The 15,000-nt window shown below is 46.1% G+C and overlaps 1 protein-coding gene across 1 annotated transcript in view; it reads left to right on the forward strand.

The window, feature by feature from the left end:
- The window catches only part of LOC149984776 (thyroglobulin-like), a 100,483-nt gene that overhangs the window by 23,243 nt on the left and 62,240 nt on the right, over nt 1-15,000 (forward strand). Inside the window, exons 21-33 of the mRNA XM_090185832.1 lie at nt 367-511; nt 734-892; nt 1,358-1,501; nt 2,396-2,560; nt 3,259-3,381; nt 3,610-3,725; nt 5,290-5,398; nt 5,640-5,837; nt 7,365-7,535; nt 8,862-8,948; nt 9,062-9,145; nt 9,239-9,376; nt 9,763-9,936. Of these exons, the coding sequence (XP_090041958.1) occupies nt 367-511; nt 734-892; nt 1,358-1,501; nt 2,396-2,560; nt 3,259-3,381; nt 3,610-3,725; nt 5,290-5,398; nt 5,640-5,837; nt 7,365-7,535; nt 8,862-8,948; nt 9,062-9,145; nt 9,239-9,376; nt 9,763-9,936 (1,813 nt within the window). The remainder of the gene's footprint in view (nt 1-366; nt 512-733; nt 893-1,357; nt 1,502-2,395; nt 2,561-3,258; nt 3,382-3,609; nt 3,726-5,289; nt 5,399-5,639; nt 5,838-7,364; nt 7,536-8,861; nt 8,949-9,061; nt 9,146-9,238; nt 9,377-9,762; nt 9,937-15,000) is intronic.

A 15,000-nucleotide genomic window follows, 5' to 3' on the forward strand; every position in this document is an offset into this window, starting at 1 on the left:
CTTCAGAAGCCTTTTTAAACCTCAAATACACTACAAGTTTAAAATGTCCTGCGTTGCAGGAAAGTTCACTTGCAGCAGGGAGATCAAATTAAGATTGTACATCTGTACAGGTTGTCCGACTACTGTGATGTTCATCTCTGTGTCAGTGTGTGATGAGTCTGTACAGGTTGTCTGACTACTGTGATGTTCATCTCTGTGTCAGTGTGTGATGAGTCTGTACAGGTTGTCTGACTACTGTGATGTGCATCTCTGTGTCAGTGTGTGATGAGTCTGTACAGGTTGTCTGACTACTGTGATGTTCATCTCTGTGTCAGTGTGTGATGAGTCTGTACAGGTTGTCTGACTACTGTGTCTCTCCTGTTCTAGCTGACGTCTGTCTCTGTGTCCGTGTGTGATGAGTCGTCCGTCTCTGTAGAGTGTGTGAGTGAGGAAAGCGTCAGTGTTCAGGTCAGCTGGAGGGCTCTTCTCTCAGACCTTCCTGTCTCTGTTCTGCCTGACCTGCATGACGTCGGTAAGGAGCACAGACAACATTTCAGAAATATTTCTCAATGAAAAACAACAAATACTGTCTCACACCCTTTAAATATGTCTCAAGACTAGTTTATACATTTTAAACTTTGACTTTGTGTGTGTATTTTCTTGGAGGTCTGCCAAAGTGCATTTTCATGTTTCATTTAATGGAACAACAGAAATATTTGTGGATTTGAGTCATGAGTGATTTATCTGTTTCCAGATGTAGCGCTCAGTGAGGACAGGCTGTTGGGTGGGCTGCTAGGCCTGATGGGTAGTGACCCCTACCGCTCCATCTTGACCTCTGAACCCAGAGTCCTCTCTACCTCAGCACCCAACTTTGGCTGTTCCCATGGCTACCAGCGTGTTGGAACAGGATGTGGTACGTCCTTATTACCTTTCCCCCTAAAACAACCTGGCCTGAACTACTGTACATCAGTTCATATGCAATGAAAGTACATACTGACTGATTTACTAAAGGTCACGACCCGGTTGACAGCATTATTAATAACTGAATCTCCTCTCTCTCTTTTCTCTCTGTCCTCTCTCCCTCTTTTCTCACTCTCCACACTCTCTCTCCCCTGCTTTCTTTTCCCTTTCTCTCTCTCTCTCTGTCTCTCTCTGTCTCTCTCTCTGTCTCTTCCCCTCTTTCTTTTCTCTATCTCTCTCCCTCTATCTTTCTCTTCTCTCGTTCCCTCATCGTTCTTTTCTCCCTCCCTCCATCTTTCTTTTCTCCCTCTCTCTCTGTTTTCGCTCCCTCTCTCCCTCTTTGCTCTCTCGCCCCCTCTCTCTCCCTCTCGCGCTCTCTCTCTCCCTCTTTCTTCTCTCTCTCTCTCCTCCCCTATAGTGGTGTGTCCTGCGGGTATGTTTTCCAGTGGAGGTGTGTGTTCTCCCTGTCCTCAGGGCTCCTACCAAGACCAGGAGGGGTCAGACTTCTGTACCATGTGTCCTAAAGGCACGTCCACTAACGGAGCTTCCTCTGCCACACACTGTGAGTGAGGAGATAGGAGACATGGAACACGTTCCTTATTACCACTGGCATTCTGTAGATCTATGATATTTACTAAGGTCCAGGACCATGGTCCTATCCCCTAAACATAGGCAGCTTAACTGCTCAGCTCACCCAGTGTTAGAGAGCACTTTATTATTCTGTAGATCTATGATATTTACTAAGGTCCAGGACCGTGGTCCTATCCCCTAAACATAGGCAGCTTAACTGCTCAGCTCACCCAGTGTTAGAGATCACTTTATTATTCTGTAGATCTATGATATTTACTAAGGTCCAGGACCGTGGTCCTATCCCCTAAACATAGGCAGCTTAACTGCTCAGCTCACCCAGTGTTAGAGAGCACCTTATTATTCTGTAGATCTATGATATTTACTAAGGTCCAGGACCGTGGTCATATCCCCTAAACATAGGCAGCTTAACTGCTCAGCTCACCCAGTGTTAGAGAGCACTTTATTATTCTGTAGATCTATGATATTTACTAAGGTCCAGGACCGTGGTCCTATCCCCTAAACATAGGCAGCTTAACTGCTCAGCTCACCCAGTGTTAGAGACCACTTTATTATTCTGTAGATCTATGATATTTACTAAGGTCTAGGACCGTGGTCCTATCCCCTAAACATAGGCAGCTTAACTGCTCAGCTCACCCAGTGTTAGAGACCACTTTATTATTCTGTAGATCTATGATATTTACTAAGGTCCAGGACCGTGGTCCTATCCCCTAAACATAGGCAGCTTAACTGCTCAGCTCACCCAGTGTTAGAGATCACTTTATTATTCTGTAGATCTATGATATTTACTAAGGTCCAGGACCGTGGTCCTATCCCCTAAACATAGGCAGCTTAACTGCTCAGCTCACCACTGTTTTGTAATGTCCAGGTTTGACAGAGTGCCAGCGCAGTGGCCTGAGGTGTTCAGAGGGAGGGGACTTCCTGTCGGCCCAGCAGGACATCCAGACCAGGAGGTGGCGCTGTGTCACATCCAGCGGAGAACAGCTGGAGTGGACAACCACTGGCCAGCCTCTGTCTGAGGGAGAATGTTCAGGTACTGTCTGGGTCAGCGTTTTAAGAACAAAGAGCATCTTGTATTGCTGCCCCAGAAAGTGAATGTATTGTCTCTGTGGACTGGACACAAACAAACAGTTTGAGCGTGAAGTTCTGAGTCCGGTGACTCGGGTCTATTGAAGTATTCTTTGTGGACCAGTGTTTTAACACATGGCTGAGACATCAACAGATACCTGAGTCACACTGTATGTGTCCCAAATGGAGCATACTTCCTGTTTTGGCCAGGGACCATTGGGCTTTGGACAAAAATAGTGTACTGCGTAGGGTGCCAGTTGGAACACTTCCTGTGACTCAGGTTCTGTCCGAGGATCACTAGAGAGAGACTAAACCCAGGAATCATGTTCAACAATGTTATGAGGATTTGAAGCACCGACAACTGAGGTTAAGAGTTTTGTGTGTGACCTCTACTTGTGCTGCTATGCTCTGAGTCAACAGTTCAAAGGTGAAACCTTTCTTGAACTTTTTTTTTTTTTAACTTAAAGGAACTCGTATTACGTCAAGTGGTATATTTCTCCATATTATATATACAGTGCAGGAATGACTGAAGTGCTAAGAGCAATGTGACGTTGTTGTGTAAAGCAAGAGGAAAAACACATTCAAAAACAACAAAATTAATTTCTGAAGTTTGGCTATTTTTTGTTGTTGTGTATCCTAATATTTCCCTTTCTCCTTCTACAGTTCTGGAGAGGTTTGAGACAGTTCCCAGATCAGCGTTTTCTCCAGCAGCAGAAGACTATGTCGTCCTCAGCTCAGAGGCGTCAGACACGACCACGGAGAAACAACTCAGGACGTGTGTGTCAGGTGAGGTCACTGTGGAAAGTTACGTTTAAATTTTTTTTATAAGTGGTTGTCTTTCCACAATAAAAGGATGTGTCACAAATGGCCCCCGTTACTCACTACAGGCCTATAGACCCTGGTCAAAAGTCATACACTATATAGGGAATAGGGTGCAATTTCTGACTCACTACAAGTGTTTATATACCAAAACCACCAGTGTAAAACATTGGTTATGTTTGTGTCACTCCGCAGCTTGTGCCCAGGTCCAGACTTGTCTTTACGTCGTCCTTTACGCTGAAGAAGGACAAAGTCACTGTGAACTCTACAGCACCGACGCTGCTAACATCCGATGCCAAACCTCTGAGCTAGTATGGGACGTCCACAATCTGTCTTTTTCTCCGTCCACAGTGTGGACCCGTCCCAAATGGGACCCACATTTCTTATATCGTGCTCTGTGGGCTCTGGTCAAAAGCAGTGGTGGAAAAAGTACTCAGTTGTGGTACTTGAGTCAAAGTGAAGATACCTTTATAGAAAATAACTCAAGTGAAAGTCATCCATAATTTATAAAAAAAGATCAGAAACCCTAAAAAACAACTTAAGTAGTACGTTAAAGTGTTTTTAGTGAAGTACTTTACACCACTGGTCAAAAGCAGTGCTCTATAAAGGGTGTAGGGTGCTATTTGGGAAGCAACCTATGTCATGTTGGTGTGTTGTACACAGAGCTTTCATCAGGCATCACCTACACTGCTGGTTCTGGACCCCTGATTCACACTATAGGAGATAGAAGAGGGTTCTGGAACCCTGATTCACACTACAGGAGATAGAAGAGGGTTCTGGAACCCTGATTCACACTACAGGAGATAGAAGAGGGCTCTGGACCCCTGATTCACACTACAGGAGATAGAAGAGGGTTCTGGACCCCTGATTCACACTACAGGAGATAGAAGAGGGTTCTGGACCCCTGATTCACACTACAGGAGATAGAAGAGGGCTCTGGACCCCTGATTCACACTACAGGAGATATAAGAGTGTTCTGGACCTCTGATTCACACTACAGGAGATATAAGAGGGTTACAGGGTCATTAGGGCTCTGGACCCCTGATTCACACTATAGGAGATAGAAGAGCGTTACAGGGTAATTAGCTGGTTCTGGACCCCTGATTCACACTACAGGAGATAGCAGAGGGTTACAGGGTCATTAGCTGGCTCTGGACCCCTGATTCACACTACAGGAGATAGAAGAGGGCTCTGGACCCCTGATTCACATTACAGGAGATAGAAGAGCGTTATAGGGTCATTAGCTGGCTCTGGACCCCTGATTCACACTACAGGAGATAGAAGAGGGCTCTGGACCCCTGATTCACATTACAGGAGATAGAGGAGGGCTCTGGACCCCTGATTCACACTACAGGAGATAGAAGAGGGTTACAGGGTCATTAGGGCTCTGGACCCCTGATTCACACTACAGGAGATAGAAGAGGGTTCTGGAACCCTGATTCACACTACAGGAGATAGAAGAGGGTTCTGGACCCCTGATTCACACTACAGGAGATAGAAGAGGGTTCTGGACCCCTGATTCACACTACAGGAGATAGAAGAGGGTTACAGGGTCATTAGCTGGCTCTGGACCCCTGATTCACACTACATGAGATAGAAGAGGGTTCTGGACCCCTGATTCACACTACAGGAGACAGAAGAGGGTTACAGGGTCATTAGGGGTCATCTAATCAAACGAGGAACGTCACTAAAATCTCTCAGAAATGTTACTATCGTATTATATTCAATTATTCATTGCAGAACAAATCAACACACCAAATTGACATAGTAGGTTTGATGCTTTCGAAACTGTTTGGCTGTGACTGCTGTTTCCATTAGATATTGTTGGGTTGTGTGATAACTCTTTCAAGTGTCCCCTTTGCTTGTGATTCCCAGACCAAAGGGTTCCTGGGAAATGCCGGTGCTGATATGTTCCAGAACCTGAGCTGTTCTCTGAAGGTGAACGGGGCTGACAGACAGAACGTCACGGTCATCAGGAAGAAAGGTTCAGTATGAGCTTGTTTGTCCTCTTATAAAGTGACTCTGCTGAAATCCACAACGTCCATCCTGTTCTTTGTCCTCCTCTCTCATAACAGTCCATGAAGTCCTCTCTCTCTCTAGCTCCTCTCAGTAGAATAAGGAATTCACCTACTGTACAGACATGAATCTGTTAAATTTTTTCCTGCTCTAAATACAGCTGTGTTTCTCTACCAGACCATGAGAATCAGTCTCTCTCTGTGTCACAGGTCATGAATTCACCACTAAGGCCCAGAAGACCTTTGAAAGGTTGAGTTTCCGTAAGGCCAGTTCCGGTGTGTATCGTACCATGGTGTTTGCAGCTGAAGGAACCACTCTGACCGACGTCCATCGTTTCTGTCAGGACGAGTGTACCCAGAACACCTGCTGTGACGGCTTCATCCTCAACCAGAACGTTCTCAGCGGAGGTAAAAGCCTGTAGCCTGAGTGCCAGTCTGTTTGTGCTAACATGCCCAACTCCTTGTCATGCCAAGACATCAATGGAGGGGACAAGAGCACAAACGAACCGAGCTAAAAAGGCTGTGTCATATGTGAAGACAGCATCCAGAACCACATTGTGTGATGCTGTTACTAAGTGGTCATATGTGAAGACAGCATCCAGAACCTCATTGTGTGATGCTGTTACTAAGTGGTCATATGTGAAGACAGCATCCAGAACCTCATTGTGTGATGCTGTTACTAAGTGGTCATATGTGAAGACAGCATCCAGAACCACATTGTGTGATGCTGTTACTAAGTGGTCATATGTGAAGACAGCATCCAGAACCACATTGTGTGATGCTGATACTAAGTGGTCATATGTGAAGACAGCATCCAGAACCACATTGTGTGATGCTGTTACTAAGTGGTCATATGTGAAGACAGCATCCAGAACATCATTGTGTGATGCTGTTACTAAGTGGTCATATGTGAAGACAGCATCCAGAACCTCATTGTGTGATGCTGTTACTAAGTGGTCATATGTGAAGACAGCATCCAGAACCTCATTGTGTGATGCTGTAACTAAGTGGTCATATGTGAAGACAGCATCCAGAACCACATTGTGTGATGCTGTAACTAAGTGGTCATATGTGAAGACAGCATCCAGAACCACATTGTGTGATGCTCCTTAGTGAGGAAGCTCATACACTTATTGAATCTTAGCCCATTTCTAATAGGTTGGATATTTCTTCAATAAGGCCTGAGGTATATGGCCAATATAACACGACTAAGGGCTGTTTTTAATTATTATTTTATTTAACCTTTATTTAACTAGGCAAGTCAGTTAAGAACAAATTCTTATTTACAATGACGGCCTACCCCGGTCAAACCCGAACGATGCTGGGCCAATTGTGCGCCGCCCTATGGGACTCCCAATCACGGCCGGATGTGATACAGCCTGGAATTGAACCGGGGACCGTAGTGACGCCTCTTGCACTGAGATGCAGTGCCTTAGACCGCGACGTCACTCAGGGGCCCTAAGATACAGCCCTTAGACATGTTATATTGGCCACATATCACAAACTCCCCAGGTGCCTTATTGCTATAATAAACTGGTTACCTACTTAATTAGAGCAGTACAAATAAATATTTTGTCATACCCATGATATATGGTCTAATATACCACGGCTTACAGCCAATCAGCATTCAGGGCTCGAACCACCCAGTTTATAAAAAACAATGCACATCCTGAACCAATGTAAATCTCAATATATTATATTTTATTATCATTGATGAGCAATTAAATTCTTCAAATCTCCCCCTCCTCTCTCTCTCTTTCTCTCTCTGTCTCTCTCTGTCTCTCTGTCTGTCTCTCGGTCTCTCTTTCTCTGTCTCTCTGTCTCTCTGTCTGTCTCTCGGTCTCTCTTTCTCTGTCTCTCTCTCTCTCTTTCTGTCTCTCTTTCTCGCTCTCTCTTTCTGTCTCTCTGTCTCTCTGTCTCTCTCTGTCCGTCCAGGTACCATTATGTGTGGTCTGCTGAGCTACCCAGACATGTTGCTATGCAGTGAGGCGGACTGGGACATGTCTGGCCTGGCCAAGGCGAACAGGATCTGTGGGGCTGGAGTCACCTACAATAAACTGCAGAAACAGTTCATCTTTACCTTTGGAGGACAAGACTTCACCATCAGTAAGGATATCTACCTAGACTATTACCGTAACATTAAAGGACCGTTTCCCAGACACAGATTAAACCTATTCCTGGACTTAAAAGCTCAATTAAAAAGGATCTCCATTGGAAATATTTTGGGGTCAAAGACTAGGCTGAAGCTGTGTCCAGGAAACCTGCCTGTACAGTATAGATGGAATAGATGATGATACTATAATCTAACTACAGTATGTGGTTATGAAGTGTTACTCTACTCTGTAACTAAGTGGTTATGAAGTGTTACTCTGTAACTAAGTGGTTATGAAGTGTTACTCTACTCTGTAACTAAGTGTTTATGAAGTGTTACTCTCTAAGTGGTTATGAAGTGTTACTCTACTCTGTAACTAAGTGTTTATGAAGTGTTACTCTGAGTGTTTATGAAGTGTTACTCTAACTGAGTGGTTATGAAGTGTTACTCTACTCTGTAACTAAGTGGTTATGAAGTGTTACTCTGTAACTAAGTGGTTATGAAGTGTTACTCTGTTACTAAGTGGATATGAAGTGTTACTCTCTAAGTGGTTATGAAGTGTTACTCTGTAACTAAGTGGTTATGAAGTGTTACTCTACTCTGTAACTAAGTGGTTATGAAGTGTTACTATGTAACTAAGTGGTTATGAAGTGTTACTCTGTATCTAAGTGGTTATGAAGTGTTACTCTGTAACTAAGTGGTTATGAAGTGTTACTCTGTAACTAAGTGGTTGTGAAGTGTTACTCTGTAACTAAATGGTTATGAAGTGTTACTCTGTAACTAAGTGGTTATGAAGTGTTACTCTAACTAAGTGGTTATGAAGTGTTACTCTAACTAAGTGGTTATGAAGTGTTACTCTACTCTGTAACTAAGTGGTTATGAAGTGTTACTCTGTTACTAAGTGGTTATGAAGTGTTACTCTAACTAAGTGGTTATGAAGTGTTACTAAGTGGTTATGAAGTGTTACTCTGTAACTAAGTGGTCATGAAGTGTTACTCTACTCTGTAACTAAGTGGTTATGAAGTGTTACTCTGTTACTAAGTGGTTATGAAGTGTTACTCTAACTAAGTGGTTATGAAGTGTTACTAAGTGGTTATGAAGTGTTACTCTGTTACTAAGTGGTTATGAAGTGTTACTACGTGGTTATGAAGTGTTACTAAGTGGTTATGAAGTGTTACTCTGTAACTAAGTGGTCATGAAGTGTTACTACGTGGTTATGAAGTGTTACTCTGTTACTAAGTGTTTATGAAGTGTTACTCTGTAACTAAGTGGTTATGAAGTGTTACTCTGTAACTAAGTGTTTACGAAGTGATGTAATGGTCAGTATGTTTCTCTCACAGCTGATACAGCTCTGCCAACATCAAGCAAGAACAAAACTGACTACCAGGCCACCATTATTGGGTTCCAAGGCATTTACCTCTGGAAAGGTATTGTACATTTAATTCCTTAAGCAGATTTATAAAATAATGTACTTCCGAATAAACATTACTGGGTTGTCTTGACTTATCTTTCTCACATGCTAAAATGATCCATCTTTCAGAGTCTGATATGACCACTCGTCCCAAGACCTCCCCAGCCTGTAGCAGTGTCCTCCCACAACAAGCCCCCCGAGTCGTTCTGTCGGGTTAGTTTAGCCTTCTTAATTCTCCTATTACTAGGAGCCAAAACCTAAACCAACTGTTTGTTACGCTGTACCTCATCCTGTCCCGTCCCGTAGATGCAGTGAAGGAGACGTTTGTGGGCCTGGACAGCAGTGCTGTTGTTGTGGACTCTGAACGGGACATCCCCAGCCTACACTACTGGATCTTTAAACATCAGTTCTCTGCACAGGAGGCTCAGCTGTGGTGTCTGAAACGTAGGATATATCAGCTTCATGGCTTGCCTTTTGCAAAAGCAATTCACCTTGAATTTCATACACTGAATATTTTAGTTGTTTCTCACTACTATCACATGGCCTTCATCTTTAGCACTCGTATAATGTGTGTTGCAGGTGTCCTCTGTGTGTTGCAGGTGTCCTCTGTGTGTTACAGGTGTCCTCTGTGTGTTTTAGGTGTTCTCTGTGTGTTTCAGGTGTTCTCTGTGTGTTTCAGGTGTTCTCTGTGTGTTTCAGGTGTTCTCTGTGTGTTTCATGTGTTCTCTGTGTGTTTCAGGTGTTCTCTGTGTGTTTCAGGTGTTCTCTGTGTGTTTCATGTGTCCTCTGTGTGTTTTAGGTGCGTTTCAGGTGTTCTCTGTGTGTTTCAGGCTGTGAGGAGGAGGAGCTGTGCCACTTGGCTGACGTGAGAGATGAGAGCTCAGTGTACTTTACCTGCGCCCTGTACCCAGACACCCAGGTGTGTGGGGCCTACGACAAACCCCTGAGACAGGCCTGCAGCCCTGTGCTCCCCCAGCAACCCCACACCGCTCACACCAAGAAGGGTGAGTTTTTAACTCCAGCAACCCCACACCTCACACACCAAGAAGGGTGAGTTTTTAACTCCAGCAACCCCACACCTCACACACCAAGAAGGGTGAGTTTTTAACTCTAGCAACCCCACACCTCACACACCAAGAAGGGTGAGTTTTTAACTCCAGCAACCCCACACATCACACACCAAGAAGGGTGAGTTTTTAACTCCAGCAACCCCACACCTCACACACCAAGAAGGGTGAGTCCACAGAGTCCTATTAACGTTCTATATATAATTCTACGGTAGAGGTATTTATACTGGAGGTTACCCTGAAAGCAAATGAATGGTTAGTTTAAGAGCCTTCTATTTAAAACATTTAGACAAATTACGCTCCGGACTTGATATACTACACAAGTTATTATCAATCCAAACTGTTAACAATCATCTGAACATGAAGCCCAGCCATCACTAGTGTTGTCTGCCCTTCCTCCCTCTACTTCATAATGACTGGCCCAGCCATCACTAGTGTTGTCTGCCCTTCCTCCCTCTACTTCATAATGACTGGCCCAGCCATCACTAGTGTTGTCTGCCCTTCCTCCCTCTACTTCATAATGACTGGCTCAGCCATCACTAGTGTTGTCTTCCCTTCCTCCCTCTACTTCATATTGACTGGCCTAGCCATCACTAGTGTTGTCTTCCCCTCCTCCCTCTACTTCATAATGACTGGCCCAGCCATCACTAGTGTTGTCTTCCCTTCCTCCCTCTACTTCATAATGACTGGCCCAGCCATCACTAGTGTTGTCTTCCCTTCCTCCCTCTACTTCATAATGACTGGCCCAGCCATCACTAGTGTTGTCTTCCCTTCCTCCCTCTACTTCATAATGACTGGCCCAGCCATCACTAGTGTTGTCTTCCCCTCCTCCCTCTACTTCATAATGACTGGCCCAGCCATCACTAGTGTTGTCTTCCCCTCCTCCCTCTACTTCATAATGACTGGCCCAGCCATCACTAGTGTTGTCTTCCCCTCCTCCCTCTACTTCATAATGACTGGCCCAGCCATCACTAGTGTTGTCTTCCCCTCCTCCCTCTACTTCATAATGACTGGCCCAGCCATCACTAGTGTTGTCTTCCCTTCCTCCCTCTACTTCATAATGACTGGCCCAGCCATCACTAGTGTTGTCTTCCCTTCCTCCCTCTACTTCATAATGACTGGCCCAGCCATCACTAGTGTTGTCTTCCCTCCCTCCCTCTACTTCATAATGACTGGCCCAGCCATCACTAGTGTTGTCTTCCCTTCCTCCCTCTACTTCATAATGACTGGCCCAGCCATCACTAGTGTTGTCTTCCCTTCCTCCCTCTACTTCATAATGACTGGCCCAGCCATCACTAGTGTTGTCTTCCCCTCCTCCCTCTACTTCATAATGACTGGCCCAGCCATCACTAGTGTTGTCTTCCCCTCCTCCCTCTACTTCATAATGACTGGCCCAGCCATCACTAGTGTTGTCTTCCCCTCCTCCCTCTACTTCATAATGACTGGCCCAGCCATCACTAGTGTTGTCTTCCCCTCCTCCCTCTACTTCATAATGACTGGCCCAGCCATCACTAGTGTTGTCTTCCCTTCCTCCCTCTACTTCATAATGACTGGCCCAGCCATCACTAGTGTTGTCTTCCCTTCCTCCCTCTACTTCATAATGACTGGCCCAGCCATCACTAGTGTTGTCTTCCCTTCCTCCCTCTACTTCATAATGACTGGCCCAGCCATCACTAGTGTTGTCTTGCCTTGCTCCCTCTACTTCATAATGACTGGCCCAGCCATCACTAGTGTTGTCTTCCCTTCCTCCCTCTACTTCATAATGACTGGCCCAGCCATCACTAGTGTTGTCTTCCCTTCCTCCCTCTACTTCATAATGACTGGCCCAGCCATCACTAGTGTTGTCTTCCCTTCCTCCCTCTACTTCATAATGACTGGCCCAGCCATCACTAGTGTTGTCTTCCCTTCCTCCCTCTACTTCATAATGACTGGCCCAGCCATCACTAGTGTTGTCTTCCCCTCCTCCCTCTACTTCATAATGACTGGCCCAGCCATCACTAGTGTTGTCTTCCCCTCCTCCCTCTACTTCATAATGACTGGCCCAGCCATCACTAGTGTTGTCTTCCCTTCCTCCCTCTACTTCATAATGACTGGCCCAGCCATCACTAGTGTTGTCTGCCCTTCCTCCCTCTACTTCATAATGACTGGCCCAGCCATCACTAGTGTTGTCTTCCCCTGCTCCCTCTACTTCATAATGACTGGCCCAGCCATCACTAGTGTTGTCTTCCCTTCCTCCCTCTACTTCATAATGACTGGCCCAGCCATCACTAGTGTTGTCTTCCCCTCCTCCCTCTACTTCATAATGACTGGCCCAGCCATCACTAGTGTTGTCTTCCCTTCCTCCCTCTACTTCATAATGACTGGCCCAGCCATCACTAGTGTTGTCTTCCCTTCCTCCCTCTACTTCATAATGACTGGCCCAGCCATCACTAGTGTTGTCTTCCCTTCCTCCCTCTACTTCATAATGACTGGCCCAGCCATCACTAGTGTTGTCTTCCCTTCCTCCCTCTACTTCATAATGACTGGCCCAGCCATCACTAGTGTTGTCTTCCCTTCCTCCCTCTACTTCATAATGACTGGCCCAGCCATCACTAGTGTTGTCTTCCCCTCCTCCCTCTACTTCATAATGACTGGCCCAGCCATCACTAGTGTTGTCTTCCCTTCCTCCCTCTACTTCATAATGACTGGCCCAGCCATCACTAGTGTTGTCTTCCCTTCCTCCCTCTACTTCATAATGACTGGCCCAGCCATCACTAGTGTTTTCTGCCCTTCCTCCCTCTACTTCATAATGACTGGCCCAGCCATCACTAGTGTTGTCTTGCCCTGCTCCCTCTACTTCATAATGACTGGCCCAGCCATCACTAGTGTTGTCTTCCCTTCCTCCCTCTACTTCATAATGACTGGCCCAGCCATCACTAGTGTTGTCTGCCCTTCCTCCCTCTACTTCATAATGACTGGCCCAGCCATCACTAGTGTTGTCTTCCCCTGCTCCCTCTACTTCATAATGACTGGCCCAGCCATCACTAGTGTTGTCTTCCCTTCCTCCCTCTACTTCATAATGACTGGCCCAGCCATCACTAGTGTTGTCTTCCCCTCCTCCCTCTACTTCATAATGACTGGCCCAGCCATCACTAGTGTTGTCTTCCCTTCCTCCCTCTACTTCATAATGACTGGCCCAGCCATCACTAGTGTTGTCTTCCCTTCCTCCCTCTACTTCATAATGACTGGCCCCGCCATCACTAGTGTTGTCTTCCCTTCCTCCCTCTACTTCATAATGACTGGCCCAGCCATCACTAGTGTTGTCTTCCCCTCCTCCCTCTACTTCATAATGACTGGCCCAGCCATCACTAGTGTTGTCTTCCCTTCCTCCCTCTACTTCATAATGACTGGCCCAGCCATCACTAGTGTTGTCTTCCCTTCCTCCCTCTACTTCATAATGACTGGCCCAGCCATCACTAGTGTTGTCTTCCCTTCCTCCCTCTACTTCATAATGACTGGCCCAGCCATCACTAGTGTTGTCTTCCCTTCCTCCCTCTACTTCATAATGACTGGCCCAGCCATCACTAGTGTTGTCTTCCCTTCCTCCCTCTACTTCATAATGACTGGCCCAGCCATCACTAGTGTTGTCTTCCCTTCCTCCCTCTACTTCATAATGACTGGCCCAGCCATCACTAGTGTTGTCTTCCCTTCCTCCCTCTACTTCATAATGACTGGCCCAGCCATCACTAGTGTTGTCTTCCCTTCCTCCCTCTACTTCATAATGACTGGCCCAGCCATCACTAGTGTTGTCTTCCCCTCCTCCCTCTACTTCATAATGACTGGCCCAGCCATCACTAGTGTTGTCTTCCCTTCCTCCCTCTACTTCATAATGACTGGCCCAGCCATCACTAGTGTTGTCTTCCCTTCCTCCCTCTACTTCATAATGACTGGCCCAGCCATCACTAGTGTTGTCTTCCCCTCCTCCCTCTACTTCATAATGACTGGCCCAGCCATCACTAGTGTTGTCTTCCCTTCCTCCCTCTACTTCATAATGACTGGCCCAGCCATCACTAGTGTTGTCTTCCCCTCCTCCCTCTACTTCATAATGACTGGCCCAGCCATCACTAGTGTTGTCTTCCCTTCCTCCCTCTACTTCATAATGACTGGCCCAGCCATCACTAGTGTTGTCTTCCCTTCCTCCCTCTACTTCATAATGACTGGCCCAGCCATCACTAGTGTTGTCTTCCCCTCCTCCCTCTACTTCATAATGACTGGCCCAGCCATCACTAGTGTTGTCTTCCCTTCCTCCCTCTACTTCATAATGACTGGCCCAGCCATCACTAGTGTTGTCTTCCCTTCCTCCCTCTACTTCATAATGACTGGCCCAGCCATCACTAGTGTTGTCTTCCCCTCCTCCCTCTACTTCATAATGACTGGCCCAGCCATCACTAGTGTTGTCTTCCCTTCCTCCCTCTACTTCATAATGACTGGCCCAGCCATCACTAGTGTTGTCTTCCCTTCCTCCCTCTACTTCATAATGACTGGCCCAGCCATCACTAGTGTTGTCTTCCCCTCCTCCCTCTACTTCATAATGACTGGCCCAGCCATCACTAGTGTTGTCTTCCCTTCCTCCCTCTACTTCATAATGACTGGCCCAGCCATCACTAGTGTTGTCTTCCCTTCCTCCCTCTACTTCATAATGACTGGCCCAGCCATCACTAGTGTTGTCTTCCCTTCCTCCCTCTACTTCATAATGACTGGCCCAGCCATCACTAGTGTTGTCTTCCCTTCCTCCCTCTACTTCATAATGACTGGCCCAGCCATCACTAGTGTTGTCTTCCCTTCCTCCCTCTACTTCATAATGACTGGCCCAGCCATCACTAGTGTTGTCTTCCCCTCCTCCCTCTACTTCATAATGACTGGCCCAGCCATCACTAGTGTTGTCTTCCCTTCCTCCCTCTACTTCATAATGACTGGCCCAGCCATCACTAGTGTTGTCTTCCCTTCCTCCCTCTACTTCAT

Source organism: Oncorhynchus mykiss, chromosome 2 (assembly GCF_057628025.1).
Source record: "Oncorhynchus mykiss isolate SJ-2025 chromosome 2, ASM5762802v1, whole genome shotgun sequence".
Lineage (NCBI taxonomy): Eukaryota > Metazoa > Chordata > Actinopteri > Salmoniformes > Salmonidae > Oncorhynchus > Oncorhynchus mykiss.